The sequence below is a fragment of the Puntigrus tetrazona genome, chromosome 4 (genome assembly GCF_018831695.1).
Source record: "Puntigrus tetrazona isolate hp1 chromosome 4, ASM1883169v1, whole genome shotgun sequence".
Classification (NCBI taxonomy): domain Eukaryota; kingdom Metazoa; phylum Chordata; class Actinopteri; order Cypriniformes; family Cyprinidae; genus Puntigrus; species Puntigrus tetrazona.
In genome coordinates, this window is record NC_056702.1 from 397,438 (window position 1) to 413,649 (window position 16,212).

At 37.9% G+C, this 16,212-nt stretch overlaps 1 protein-coding gene across 2 annotated transcripts in view; it reads right to left on the reverse strand.

Moving 5' to 3' along the window:
• The window catches only part of cog5 (component of oligomeric golgi complex 5), a 65,584-nt gene that overhangs the window by 13,959 nt on the left and 35,413 nt on the right, over positions 1-16,212 (reverse strand). For both annotated transcript variants that reach the window (XM_043236900.1, XM_043236901.1), the window contains exons 8-14: positions 13,119-13,278; positions 12,922-13,034; positions 12,313-12,390; positions 8,161-8,242; positions 4,735-4,936; positions 2,253-2,414; positions 1,642-1,741 (exon numbers count right to left, since the gene is read on the reverse strand). In XM_043236900.1, coding sequence (XP_043092835.1) covers positions 1,642-1,741; positions 2,253-2,414; positions 4,735-4,936; positions 8,161-8,242; positions 12,313-12,390; positions 12,922-13,034; positions 13,119-13,278 — 897 coding nt within the window. The remainder of the gene's footprint in view (positions 1-1,641; positions 1,742-2,252; positions 2,415-4,734; positions 4,937-8,160; positions 8,243-12,312; positions 12,391-12,921; positions 13,035-13,118; positions 13,279-16,212) is intronic.

The following is a 16,212-nucleotide window of genomic DNA, read 5'->3' on the forward strand; positions in this document are numbered from 1 at the left end:
TATTCTGCACAAAATTATGTAAAGTCGGACTTGATATTAGAATACTTAGAAAAAGTTATTTAAGATGGCAGAAAGTTACAGATATTTCCATGACATTTCTTAGGCATTAAAGATTACTGAAAAAAATCTAAATTCTGAGTGTCAAACACAATCTGAGTTTTAAAAAAACATTTATCCTGGCTTTTCCAAACTTGGTAATGTTGGTGGATGGTGGCCATCATTTTGAAGCTCCATAAATTATATATATCCGTCATAAATCTAACCTATATACCTCCGGGTGGTTAACCTCTGACTCGATGTATGACTTAAGCTGCATTTGTTATTATACTGACATTTTTCAACTTCTCATTTTCTCACTTTTAATTGGTTACTGGCATTTAATATTACTCTATCCTCGTTCGTCTGTTCTCAGCTTCCCTTACAAATGCGGCTTACATCATATACTGATTCAGAGGTTAACCACCCGGAGGTGTATAGGTTAGTTTTATGATGAACATATACGATTTATGAAGCTTCAAAATTATGGCCGCTATCCACTAGCATTACCAAGCCTTGAACCGCCAGGATAGGTTTTTCAAAAACTTGTTCATCTGAAAGGACTAGGATGGCTTTGGGGTCAGTAAACTGTGGGGTAATCTGGACTTCATGTTGTTCTTAAATGATTTTTTTTGTTTTATCTCAGATGTCAGCTGCATAATCTTTGGGGAGCAGGCAATAATTAAACTGATAAACTGAAGTGAGACCAATTAAGGAATGAAAATATTCACTCACTTGTAAAGCTAGTAAGTCTATATAACTCTATATATCTACTGATTGATTGGGTAACACTACTTAAATCCTTTATGCATAATGTACTATAAAGGGTTTTTAAAGGATATAATGCATTATAATTATTCATAATGTGCATTGTAATACATTATATCTTGTCATAAATAATTAGAACTGAGTTTAAATTGCATAGTGTAAAAAAGAATTGATAAGTGTTTTAATGTAATTGTGGTTACAATTATTCATGAGATTGTACAATGCATTATAAAGTGCATTAAAAGGCATAATTAATGCACTAAAACTGCTTTGAGAATGCATTATACATAAAGGCTGTAATTAAAGTGTTACCATTTATTGATCTCATTGCAAAGTTTGTGACTGCTGTTATCTTCATGTAACGACTGTCAATGAGATTCAGTCTCAAGCCACTCTGACCCCTTCAATAGCTTGAAGAACAAGAAGCACACATCCATTAACCAAAATATAACAGCAGAGAAGCACATTTAGTAAACGAAGAGCATGGATATTGTGTTGCAATACTGGTATTTATTTATTTTTGGTCGACCAACTACCGACCAAGCATTGCACTCTCATTCTCACCTTTGCCTGATTTGTCTGGCTTCTATTTATAGACCAAATCAAGCAGCACCTCTAACTAGGTAGGTTGAAATCCGCCCTGCCTCTTGTCCAGGTCATGGCTCTCAGCAGGTGCTCTGATTCTCTGACGCTTGTTGAGATGAGCCCCACCCTACCTCGGCTCTCATAATGAGCTCAGTCGCCGGCCGTGTATGTCACCTCCCTGGCAGTGTTGAGGGGCATGAGAGCAGACAGTCTCCCGCTCAGCCTAGCTCATTATCTCTGTGTGTGTCTTACCAACTGCTCTGACTTGACGCAGAAAAGCTGCACGGTCTTGGCGGCGTTCTTGGCGACTGCGATCGTCAGGCCGGAATCCACTGATGCAACATTCAGCTCACTAACATGCAAAAACAACATATGGGATCAACTCTTAGCATATTACAGTCAATAAAAACAATAGGTAGTCTGCTTATGGTTAGTCTAAACACTGTATACTTTCCAGTCCCTTATTAGAATTTAACTATATTTCTATAATTGACATTTCATGCCTTATTTCCTTAACACTGGACAGTAATGAGCTTTCCTTTAGTGCTTTTCCACTGCGTGGTATGACTCGGCATGGCACGGCATTGCTTGGCTCAGCTTTACTTTGGCTTGATTTGCTTTTCCACTGCAGTTTAGTACCACTTCAAAATTGGTGGGATTATAGACTGATTGTTATACTGCGATGGTCGTTTAAAGCAAGTCGTTTAGAAAAAAAATGTGTGAACAAATGATACTGCATTGGCTGTTGATGACTATTTAAATGAGTCATATTTAAATGGATGCCCAAGTCGATATGATTCTTTAGGGTCCTACTGAATTTCTGATTTCAGAGTTATTATACATCACGCATATATATGGTATACCTGGCTATTGTTTTTATGATGCTATCAAGTTCATCATTAGAGGGTGGGTTTCGGCCGCCTTGAGGGAACACAAGATTGATGGGGTCAAAGAGACGGGACAGAGACTTGGACAGGTAAGCTGCTTCATATGGCTGAAGGGAGTCCTTTAGGTCTTTCTCTGGACTGCAACATAAAAAAAAAGTCATTGCAAGTTATTGCTCAACTGTAACTGTAAAACAAGTAAATGACAAAAACAGTGTTTTCTGGCAGTTGCTGTAAGCTGATAATGTCCGACCCTTTATTTCTAATGTTCTTATCATCAGGCTATCATCACTTTATGTAATCTGAAAGTTTTTCATAAACATGTATGTCACATACTCTGCGTGCATGTATGAAATTTCACTGACCTAAATATTGAACTTAATCAGAGGACTGCCCGTAGAGATAATTACAAATCGAGACTAAATCAAACGTGCAGCAGAGCAAACTGAACAACACTTAATGAAACCGTAGCCTACTTACACTCGTCATCTCACTAGGGATCAAAGCCCCCAGGATTGATTTTGCCACTGTATTAAATTAGTTTTCCTGGCTGAAAGCTGCTTAATTCCCAATAATTATTATACTATTTGACCTGTGTATACCAATTGTTGATAAAAGTCTAACTGATTTAAGATTGTTTCCCCAACGGTTACTATTTTCATTAAAAGTTTTAGACTTTTCATTATATTTTCTAGTCTGAAAATTAGATATATAATACATAGAGCTTCATTCTCATCACTGTAATGCGAAAACTCATAATTTTTTTTAAAATTGTTGATGATAGTATTAGCTGTATTACCTTTACGTATTTAGATAAAAACCCATCTCTGTGTTTTTTTTATAAACTGCAAAAAACATTACAATAACGTTAATGTGAATCAGAGGGCAAAAAGTAATTCATTATTAATTATGGACACTTTTTGCAAAAAAAAATTAGTTTGTGGAAATCTATGCTAAGAGAAGTAGCAAATGTCAAAAACTAAAAACCAAATGAGTCTTACTATTAAGAACGGCAGGTGCTGTTCAATGCAGTAAACTGAATTCAACCACAAAGTAAATGGCTTTATTAGAGCCAAATATCTACTGAATCTCCCCACCCCCAAAAAAAGTAGTTTACCGCCCACATCACCCTTACATATTAAACACATTTGCCACTTTTTGACAAGATGCTTTTAATAACCTTGGTTTTAATTGCTGGTTGTCATGCATCTTGACATGTTTTTTTTGAGCTGTATTATGTGATACAAGCAACCATGCGTAAAATGTGGGCCATTTAGGGGACAATTGTGATTATGGGATCTTGGTGTTTGATCAGAATAGTGGCAGAAATGCTGACTGCATTCTGAAAGATTGTCTGAAAATGAGAGTAGAAGCTTCTTCGCTTCCAAAAACATTCAGGTGAAAGGCAGAAACACTGTCTGATTGATGAGAGCAGTTTTGAGAGCACTTTGCGGGTAAACAAAATCTGTGTTGTGCCACCAAAATGATTAGGAAGATGATAGTTGTGTAGATAAACTTCTGGCTTTTATTATGAGAAATCGTGGCATTTCTGTTTGACTGCTTGCACTTAGCGTCTTAAAATGTTAAATCAAGTCAGCAGTCATTTCAGCAACTGATATCTGCAATTTAGTTCTAAAAACAAATGGCCTCACCTTGAAAAATTAAAAAAAATAGTTTACACAAATACCACATTCATCGTGTTATTGTTGTAACCATGAATAATCTCTGCTGTCTTGGTCTTAGCCACTGCTTTATTAAAAGTACCAACTCCTGTAGCAGCTACTATATTTTGGCAGACTTATTATTTATCATGAAACACTTCTGTATCAAACGGTCAAATCAGTGGTTCTTAAACTACCTATTTAGCTACATCTACAGTTCAAAAACAAGGCATATTTATTATTGTCGGCTACTTTAAACATTGTAAATACAGTTTTAACACTTCACTGTGCTGACATACAGGTAAATAAAAAAACGTTAGCCACCTTGCAACTTTTAACAAAGTGTTTTAAAGGAACACTTCACTTTTTTTGGAAATAGGCTCATTCTCCAACTCCCCCAGGGTTGAGTTGTACCATTTCTGAGTAGATTGAGCCGATCTCTGGGTCTGGCGATAGCACTTTTAGCATAGCTTAGCATAGTTCATTGAATCTAATTAGACCAGTAGCATTGCATTCAAGAATGACCAACAAGTTAATTTTCCAATTTAAAACTTGACTCTTCTGTGTGATGTACTAAGACTGGCAAAAAATGAAAAGTTGCAACTTTCTAGGCTTCTATGGCTAGGAACTATACTCTCATCCTGGCGAAATAAAGTTTGCTTGATATCACTGCGCCTGCTGCGGCCATGGTACAGCCATCTACTTCCTTGATTTTTATGCAAGAATGAGATGTAATCCAGATGTTGGTGAATTAGGTTACATGTAACGGTGTATGTGTATTTTATTAAAATAGTACTCACTCATAGTCTGGTTTGGTCCGGGTGAACAAATCTTCAGTATCATGCTCTGACACTGGCAGTTCAACATCAAGACCTGCACCACTACTCACTAGCGCCCCCTGTATGCTAGCGCTGTACTGCTGCAGCCTCTTCCATAGCTCATTATAAAGCCTCAAGAGTTTGGGATACTCTCCCTCCAGAGCCTGCTTCAGGAAGGTTGATGCTAAGAATAAAAGAAAAAAATACACTGAGAACAGGATGCATTTAGAGAGAAGACTGGACATAAAGGGCATTCTTGCAATAAATGCAATGAATAAAAACGTCTCTGCTGCTGGTGTAAATGCAACCAAGAATAATCCCAAGGGGGAAATAGGTTCTCTTGGAACCGCCATGCTAACTAGTTCCTAGAACTGTGATCCTAGAACTATACAACAGATTAGTCCTTGTGTTTGTGTCTTTGTCCCAGTATTGACATTTTAGAAATACTGCATTAGTACAGTAGATTAAATGCAAATGCAAATTCATAGACTTATGATTACAAAAAAATACAACAGAAAATTCTTTTGAATGATATGCAATAAAGAATCTAAAAAACTAATGACTTTTAATAGTAAATTTAATTTAATGTTGACTTTAATTGTCAGTTTCACTATAGTTTAGAAATCAGGGTTATAAAGCCTACATTGTTGTGAATGGCATTTAATTGAAAAAGGTGTTACCTTCAACAATAGCAAGCAGTGACTCCAAAATCCTTTCTTTGTGCCTCAATGAGATGAAAAACCAAATCCCTCATCTCAAACCAATCTAACAAAAACAATGTCTAATAAAGAGAATATACTTGGCAAAATGAGAGTCAAATGGATGAAATTGCATAAAAAAAATGCCTCTTCATTAATATGGTAATAACCCATCTTTACAGGTGATTAAATGCTCATTATGAATATTATGCAGATTGTTTCCTATGCTGATTGATTTGATGAATGCATAATTGAGTAGCTCAAATGCGCAAGCATCTTTGTTTTGATATCACTCGAACAAAGATGAGTCCTGGTACTTCTACTCTGATCATAGAGTGCTGACTATGAGCTGTAGCCATGTTCAGCTGATGCTATGTGTCCGATTTATTGCCGGTAGTGAAGCTTAAAATTTCTCACTTCATAAAACTGCCATGCAGCAGTGTTCAAACACAACCCATAACTGTCAAGAAAATCTTTCCTGGGGGAAGGTGATGAGGTGCATACAAAAACCAACAAATAAACGTCAGTGGTTGAAAAATGGCATCTTCATTGAACGAGACAGGCTTTGCCTTTCATATTGTGATACAATAATGAAATGAAAACATTAATAACTATAGAGAATATATGACTCTAGACCAGCACTCTTACTGTTAGCAAATTAATTCATACGTTTCCCCAAGGGTTTAAAAAATGCTGAAGGCCAAGTCAGGAAGCCTACGCTGAACATTGAGAGGAATAACGGCTTCATACTTTGACCTGCTCTTTGAAAGGCAAACAGTTCAGGAAAGAATTCTGGGAAGAGGCAGGGAGCTGTCAGTAGTCACAAAACGTATTTTAGGACAAAGAGGAAGTGATAAATCATTTATAAACATCTTCTTTGAAGGCTTGTGGAGCATTGATGTCTCAGAACAGAGTCCATAACAATCGATCCGAGAACTAAAATGTTTTCTGACGATCTCTTGGAGCTACAAAGTTTGTAAAAGCATCTTCACCTCGAACGGTCTCATTTTGGGAGAATATTTTGCCATAGTTTCCCTACTAGGTGTACAAGGTGAGCCCAATAGGGTCTGGAGAAAATAAAAGCAAGTTTGATTGAGAGGTTTCAAATCAACCTTGATAAAAGCTTAGAAGATGGAGTAATGCACAAGCATTTAAATAATGAAAGTGATGCAAAGGCTCCTATTTGCCTCCTATTGATCAGAGGGAGTGAAGCACAAGGCATCATTAGGCCATGATAACACAAGCAGGGATCAATAGAGCCACATCATCAAGGCCAAGGTCTAAATTACAGTGTCTCTGCAGGGAGGAAGTGCTGCCCGAGATCTTTAGCTCACTAATTAAGATGGGCACCAGTTGCAATCATGAGTCAGTGTGATCTATTAATGTGGTGTTTTTTGTTGTAATACAGCGACCGAAATGATGCACCAATTAAGTAGTAATACTACTTAACCTAGGGTTAAGGGTTAAGTGCCAAGTTCAAGAACACAATGACTATAGCTCATTAAACATCCCTTTTGGGGTTTAAAACCACAATCCAATGGCAAGGTCATGATTTTGAGAAGGCATGGATGAACAAATTGTTTTAGATAAAACTGTTTGTTGAGCATTTAAATGTAATTCTCACCAGCCTATAAAACAATCAATAGATATACAATATAAGTGTATCAATAAGTGTATAAAAGCTAGGTCTTTCACCCTGTATGCCATACTCGTAGCCTTACAGCTACATGGGCACTCAGCCTTTGTTGTTTAATACACTTGGCCAAAATGTAATGATATAAAACGAAACGCTATGCACAGGATATCTAGTATATTGGCTCCAACTAGACTCTTTTCCGCTCTTCAAACATACAAAAACATCAGCCTTTGTAGGCAGTGTTTCTTGGTTAAAGAAAATACTGCAATTATTCAAACATCAATTCTTTATTTACCCTTGCTTTGTGAAGTAACTCATCAGTGCAAAACCAAATCAAAAACTGCACACTTACAAAAATCGAGTTGTGCACATGCTATTCCGGTCACAAACTTTGCCTAAGTACACTTTGACCTTTAAAGAGCTGGGGTCTAAAATCTATCCCAAAGTTGGTGGAAAAAGCTATTCTGCAATGATACTGTAGCTTCCCAAGTTTCAGGCTAATTTAAAAAGAAATAAAGAGGGGAGTCTGTTTTGGTCATACACCTGTGGAGCCACATGAATCTCACATCTGTGAGTTCTGCTTCCTCCATATTCCCTCGTGACCTAACACCTTGATTTATCCTGCTTCTTAGTGATCATAACAACCTGAGATCAGTGTAGAGATCATCATTTTGTGTCTATATTGCTGATGGGCTCTCTCATTGGCTGCATCTGAACTCTAAAAATCATCAGAGATTATGGAAGTGTAAACGCTTCCCCAAGGAGCCCCCCTGGCTTGAGATTATGGTGTGAAGTGGAAGAGAAGAATAAACAATATCAGAGAAAACATACAGGCTCACTTCGTTCAGGAGAGGGTTAACCGAGTCACTCTTCTCAAAAGCAACTCCAGAAGAGTGTACGTGGGTAATAGAGTTTGAATCCGACTGCAATGTAATGAAAAGAAAGCAAGAGCGGAGGAGAAGAGAGAGACTGGGCGCAGGAGGGGAGCTTGTGTAACACACTCACACACAGAATGAGCTTTTGAGATGCATGGCGGGGCATCGTCTTAAACAAAAACCTCAGACTGAGACTCACCAGCTGTGGCTTTCTGCAGCTCCTCGGAGAGCGTCTGAGTGACTGAACTCCAGAAGGTGTGCAAGATGTCAGGCTGCCCATCCTGATAAGAGAGAGAGAGAACACATGAACTTTACCATAATGGCCTCTGACACGCATAAAAACATATATGCATTAACACACTATGCAAACAAAGCTGTTATGACTGCTCTTAATGGCCCATAACCATAAAACATAAATCATAAAACTAAGGTCACATTTCACATTAAAAATAAAAACGGGCAAGGAATCAACTTTTTTCACAGCAAAATTACAATCTGTCCGGTGCAAGACATTTTGATTGTACTTTTAATGGGTTAAAAATAATATGATCCCCCCACACTATTTATGTTATTACACAGGCATTAGCAATCATTGACAAAATGATGACTGTCGTATCCGTTTGTGTATTTGTGTGTAAACTATGAAGTCTATGGCAAATAATCATTTAGGAATCATGACAAAACAAATATGGTCTAACGCTGAAGGATGCGAGTCATGTGCCAATCTAACCACTTCTCACTATGTGTGTAAAGAGCCTGGAGTGTCTAAGGATCAGCCAAATAAAGAAGCAGTTAGTTTGTCTGATCCTTACCCTGTCAACCACACTGCTGAGCTATTCGGGGATCAGTACAAACTTTATTTTGAAACCTAATTTACATACAAAAGGGAGATCGCATTTACTTAAAAGAGAATCACCTGAATTCAGTCTGATTTTTTTACTGACTAAAATAGTATATGTGCACAGTATAACTGTTTAATTTACAGTCAACAAGATGCACAATGATTGCAAAAGGTTTGATTTAATATACACGGCGGGAATGGGGTGAGCCCGAACCAATATATTTTAGTACGGAGCTCAAGGCCATTAAAGAAGAGTTAATCCACTACCCCATCACTTCCTCCGTTTCTGTCCTTTCCTACATCTGTTGTTTTGCTGGAGGCAGAAAGCAAGCAGCAGTACTGTTTTCATCCACACATCACCTGAGCAAATCAACCTGCTCCGAACGTCCCCGCTGACTCACCGTACATCAGCCTAAAGTAGTTTGCAGTGACTTTACAGTGATATAAATGACTCTCTCTTATGACTCACACAATTTCTGCTGCTACAAATCTGAGAATTCTCCAAAGAAAAAAATGTGACAAGATGAAGTACGGAGACTCGAAAGTTAAAAATATGAAGTATATATACAGCGGGTCCAAAAATGTAAGACTGCATTCGCAATCTGAACATTTGGAAATACACATCAAGTTTTTTTTTCTTTATTTTTTTTTAAAAACATCAATCATCAAAATGTAAACATCTTTATGTATTGAAAGAAAATTTGTGCCATCATCAATGAAACAAAACCAATATTGGATAGTACAGTATAATAAAATATAGTGAAATAGTATAGTAAAATGAAATGCTCCGATTTTTATATATGCTCCGGTACTTCAGCCGATTTCGTTTTTTTTTTTTTTTTTGAGGTATTTCACATTTAAGACACCTAAAGTTAACAAAAGGGCCATCCGCAAAGATGAACTCATGCCAGTGAGCCAGAAGGCTTGTTTGCTACATAAAAGCAGCTGGGAATCCAACGGGAAGGTCTGCTACTTGTGTAACTGTTAAATGTAGCGGTTTTCAGGTTTTGCTTTCCGATGGGTGCCTGTGTGGGGGGTGTTTTTGCCACAAATAAAGGTGTGAGATTGTGGGAGTTTGAAAACAGCTTTTGAAGCGGAGGCAGAGAAAGAAAACAAAAAAACATGGCATTCACCCACCTTTTCCAGTCTCCAGGGAATCCGACAGCAGCTTTGTTGTGCTGTACATTGACTCCCGCACAAAGTTCCTGTATGTGTTTTCCTATACTGCATATGTGTCCCGTCTCCTGTATGCACCTTGTTAAACTGAAGGTTCAGAGGCGCTGTAGAGCTTTTTGTGAGGCTCTAAAAGAGGTGTCTGCCCTGCAACACCTTTCACGGGAGCCTTTTAAATGTCGGCCGCCTTTCATCTACAGCTGACGGCTGCCCGAGCACCCAATGACACCCTGTCAGTCATTCTGGGTGCTTTGAATTTCAAGTTATCCCTTTCTACTAGCTTTTTCTTCATTTAGAATGCGAGCTTGTCAACTTAAGATAAACACATTTAGGTCCATTGAGCATTACATTTAAATCAGCGCATGTATGCTGTAGTACTATTTCAACTTTTATCTCTGTTCATCATTAAGTTTTTTCTTACATGCGTAACCCTGGACCACAAAACCTTAAGTCACTGTGGTATATTTGTAGTTGTAGCCAAAAATCTTTACCAATTTAAATTTTTTTTTGCCAAAAATCATTAGGATATTGAGTAATGATCATCTTACAAAAATATTTTGTAAATTTACTACCGTTAATACATTAAAACTTAATTTTTGATTCGATTTTCCCAGTATTTAGATTTTTTTGCACCCTCAGCTCTCATAATTTTTAAAGGTTGTATCTCGGCTAAATATTGTCCTCTCCTTCAGCTTTCAGATGATGTATACATTTCAGTTTCAAAATATTTACACTTATGACTGGTTTTGTGGTCCATGGTCACATATTCAAGAGAGGCAAATTTTGCAAAACCACTCTCAAATCGAACTTTTCGCTTTTCCTTTCGGTTTTTCAACAAGGAAAGAAAAAGGTTTATGGGAGAGTAGGAGAATACGTTGCCATGGAAACCCCCCCCAATTCCTGCAGACCTCAATCTTCTGACCAAAAATCTCGATTTCCAAGAGGTGATTAGAAGCCGCTCAACTCATCTCCCCCGAAACTGTTTACTGAGTGGAAATGGGAGGAATACCAACAGAGAGAGAGAAAACGACTGTAGGTTTAGAGACCAACCTTTTTTCTTTCTCACAAATGCAAGACACAGCTATAGCTGTGTTCAGAATGCAATATTAACATACTGTGCAGTATACTTTATGCAACTAAAACATTAGTATGCAGTAGTATGCTACGCTGACCCCATTACGTTTAAAGCAAGTGGCTTGCAGTTATAATGAAATTGCATTACTGTAATCTAAATTTGTCAGTTAACCAAACATTAAAATTGTGGTTGATATTGTTTTTGATTCATTGGTTGAGCAATGTAGTGTCTACTTTGTCTCTTTAGCTTTACTTTGTCTACGACTCGTGCTTGACTGTTAATATAAAGGCTAGAGGAATGAACGGCATGACTACGTATTCAAAAAAACACCGCCTTGCATGCATTAATGGTTTTAGAAATATTATCTTTACTAAATGATCACAGTCACAAATTCTCACTGAAAATGCATGCGAACAATTTACACGCTTTGCACAGTACGCACACAGAATATATAGCAGTATGCTATTCCAAATATATCCATGCCACAATTCTGCATCAGATAACCAGAAATCTATGCCCCACATCAGCTTTGCTGGTTATGGTTTAAGGAAATGAGTCGCTAAAGGCCAGCTCTAATTCCCAGCATTATATGCTCTCTTTGCAATCCATCTGTGAAATCTTACCACCCCTCCCTAAACTGTTCTGATCTCACAGTTTAGCCCTTCATTTAGCAGAAAATAGCACCTTAATTACCGGCTGTAATTAGCCAAATTCGCCACTGAAGGAATGGAGAGCCACGGATGTCTGGGATACCAAAGGGTAGGCGCGATGCATATGCCTTTGCAAACACTGTTCTTGTCGCTCAGCGTGCACCAACACACTCCTGCTAGTTCACAAAGTCACCCAGAGCCAAATGGAGAATGTAGATAAAAGTGTCCCATCACTGTCTGGCTGAAAATGTGTGGTGTGGTGGATATACGTGTGTGCATGTGTGTATGCGAGTGGGGTAGATAACCTTGTCACAGAGGGGCCAGCCACCTGCAGACACCAATTAGGATGTCATTTACTGCTAATGTGCCAGCAGCAAGTGAACCAGCAGGGGCTATGCAGGCAGGCCAGCCAAAGGCAAGGGCAACACACAGAAAACCTTTGTAATAAATCACTACATATCAAGGACAAACGGTTCACTCGTGGGATACGTACATTATCGACACATAACTTCCCATTGCGACTTTACAAACAACATTTAACTGCTTCTGTCATACACACACACACACACACACAACAAAAGTATAGATTTGAAATCATATTTTCCCTCTCACCTTGATTATTTCATCAATAAAGCAGACATGAGACACTGGGTCCCTCTTTTTGGTTAGAACCTTCTGCAGGTGCTGCACCTGTTCGGGAACATAGCAGAAAATTAAACCAATATATATATTTAAAGACAAGCACGATCCAAATCGAACACTTGGCTTTTAGAAAAATAGGTGTAACTTATATTGCTTTCATACAGCAAACCTTTTAAAACGTATTAATAATGTGCACTTTATTAATGCACAATGCATTCAATACAAAATCAGATGAGCTGATTTGTATACATTTCTTTACCAACAATATATTTCCAAAACAACTTGCGCATCAAGCTATTTAAGTAATGCATGGACTCGAACAGCATGTATGAGTGGAGAAAAGTGGCAGCAATCTTTTCTCCCCTCTTAAGCATCCTCATTCTACCATTAACAGGAGTGCCAAAAAGTTCATTCCAGAGCTTAATCAAGCTTAATATTTCATGGCTTTTACAAGTGAACACCAGACAAATTGGAGTGGGACATGGTAATATCACAGCCATCTGTAAACTGCTGGTGTTTTGCCTAATGACACTAACAGTGTTTTATAATAGTAACATCTGTTTGATAACTTCCGCATACCTGACCACACGCTGCACAGATCTGGTCCATTAGTTTCTCTAAATTTGTCCAAAGGGCAGCTCGAAACGCAGCTGTATTCCCTGGGGTGGGCATGACAGCTCTTCCAGGGGCACCTAAACACAGAGAGGCACACGCTAAGATGCAATGCAATATCAGCAAGCACTCTAAAACAGCCAAAAATGCACCGATCTACAAACCTCTAGTGTTAGCAGGTTGAGTTAGGACTTTAATGTCCAGGGCATTAACAACATTCTCCTGCACAGATGTCCTGTATCCATGCACTACACTTCTTATAGTCTCTCTCAGATTGCCAAGGTTGTAAAACACCTGTAGGGCTGTTCCCACCTGAGAGGGATTCTGTGGGATAAACAAATAAAACATTCTATAACAAAATACACTGTATGAGCTACAATGTGCTGCAATAATGGCTTAAATCACATGTAATACCGTGTGGCTCAAACAGAAGCAAGGTTATAAGTTTAATTAAACGTAAAGGCAGAAAGAATACATCAGACTGAACACTGGCATGTAGAGGTTTTTAGACCAGTGCTTTTATAAAACAAATTAAGTTTGATGCAGATTGGACATTACATGTCGAAGTTAGTGCAAAATAAGCAATTTGCCAGTTGGTAGCCCTATGATTATAATAGAATATTGCCATATAGATGTGCTTATATAGATGTGTTCAGTGTATTGATTTTCACTCATATACGTGAAACGCAGGCTGAGGTGCAATCCGTTGAAAGTGCATAGGTGGCGCTGTCGAGCCATTTTGCCACACACACTCCTGGCGTAAATTTTCACCAGTTCTGATGCATGCAAAGTTTTGAGACATTTTAAAAAGAAGAATAAAAATGTATTAATTCCTGCTCGGAAACTAATAAGTGTCATAACTGCAAAGAGAATAAAGTGTCATGCATTAATCTCCACATATAGTGCGACATAAATCTCATCACGTTTTGTCGCTATTGTCCACTTTCAAAGCATCACGAGTTCCTGTTTTACTGCAGAATATGGCAAGCGCTCTTGTAGTTTTTGAACAGAAGCAGATTAGTCCTTTTTAGCAAATCAGCACGCTGTATTCAGGTCCGGTGATGAAGCTATTTCACTTTAAAAAGATTTGCTAGCTGAGAAGAGTTGTGTCAAAGCTGACTAAAAGTGATCGAGGACGGATTTCGACAAACTACTTGTTTCATTTTGTATTTTGTGTTCAATGGTTTTGAATATTTGAACAGAACCGATGTGGCGAGACACAGAAATCCGAGTGCATTAAAATATGCCTGACCTGCCAAACTCTTTACATTTGCATCTTCTGTTCCAAGTCAAATTTACACCTGAGACTAGTCTTCTCCGCATGAGGAGATCACAGACTGTGCAGCACTTGCCGCGAGAGCCTCCGATTGACGTCATTGCTCTAAACACCAGAGCACATGTTAGGAAAGTAGGTCAAATTCAAATTCTTTAAATTCAACTGTCTCAGCTTAGCAATGACTACAGGACATTGGAGTTTTAAAAGCAACACAGGAAGCTCTCCAATGCTGCATTCAAAGCAGCTTCTAGCAGACGGTGCTGATCTCTGATCCTGCCTTTAATTTAATCTTCCAGGATGAAAGAGCCAAGCATTACAACCGATTCAAGACCCCGTCCAACTTCAATCTAATCTCAGTGGATCAAAGATGATCAGGCCCAGTCGCCGCTTTCCCAAGCGGTACACGTAAAGCTGCAGGTGAATGAATGCATGCAACAGATGTGCTTAACTAATAAAAAAAAAGAACAGATGATAGCAAGTGATAATCCAGTAAATCTACCCTCTTTTTGTGTATGTGCTTGACTGATGGTGCACAGATTGAGTGTAATAGGCAGGAGTGGTAGGATAAAGCCATCAGTGGTGGCTAAGTACTTGGCGGCAATCAGCGTTTTCAAGCTCTAATCACGCAAATGATGGACACACATTGCTTCCCTCATGCTGTCTTCAAGTCCACTTGAAGTCAAGGCTAAAACTGAGGACAGGGCTTCAGCAGATTTTCTGAGCTCTGAATTTCATGTCTTTGGAGAGAAATGTGCACAATTGTGAAAGATTTCACAATTTCTAATATTTTAAACAACTGTTGATGTAAAAAAATAACTTTTTAAGAGTCAATTGGATTGAAATACTGCAACAAATGAACAAAGCCAAAAAAAATGCAAATAGAAAAAACACGAGCAACATGGTTGAACATTAGTCGTTCATTTTAAGCATTACTGAATTATTAGCATGTTTATTAATGAACCATTTATGAGCCTTTAATTGCCTTTATCCTAATAAGTACAGAAGCACATGCTTGCCTGCATTAACATTTAAATATTTTGATCAACTAGTGCTTTCGTTGATCTCTTTAGTAGTGACGTTATGTACGGATGACATTATTTGTTTGATTATTTGTTTTCAGTTTGAATTGGTTCATTTAAAAAGTAGGCATTTATCTCTCTCTAGATGTTTTTTTTGTCTGTAAGGCAAAGATAGGTAGACACTTTTTTTACGCTCAAGTTCACAGACAGAAACGACAGAAAGCACATGCTGTTTTCTATCATTATCTTACAAAATTGTTTTTTATTGTAAGTACACGCAAATAACGTGATACAGATTTGAAATGTGTATTACTCTTATCTGTATGGCCAAAAATGAGCAGTATTTTCAGAGCTCTTCACTCTCTGCACACATATCTCTAGGTGAACATTAACTGGAGCGTCCATGCTAATACTTACATGTTTCAGATAATATTAATAATACTTGATGCTGATGAATGAATGCATTTGGATGCACCTGATGTACTGTATCACCATAGTCTTTGCTTGTGGATTTTATGTTTATTTATTAAGTGACTAATAAAATATTGGTCAACCAAGTCTCTTCTGGTCGACTAACTATTAGGGAGCAGCCCTAGTTTGACAACACATGCTAAAATACTCACAACATGGCTAAATACAGAAATGCACTGCAAATACTTGCAATACAAACAAATGCAGAAACACTCTGCAAATATGCACAGACTCATCTGAAATGTTTAAGGGAGGCTAATCGGGTGATAAACCAGGCTAGCACATGCTTATCAATGTCTTCTCTGAAAGGTGAGATTTTTGTTCATTTATACACGACGATCATGATTCCATAGCTTTTTTGGACAATATTAGCTGACAAAAAAACCACAATGAAACATTATGTAAGATGGCTGACTTGCACAACTAAATCTTACAGAAATTAACCATGGTTTTACTAGTTAAGTAATAATGAGATTAACATGGTTACTAGTA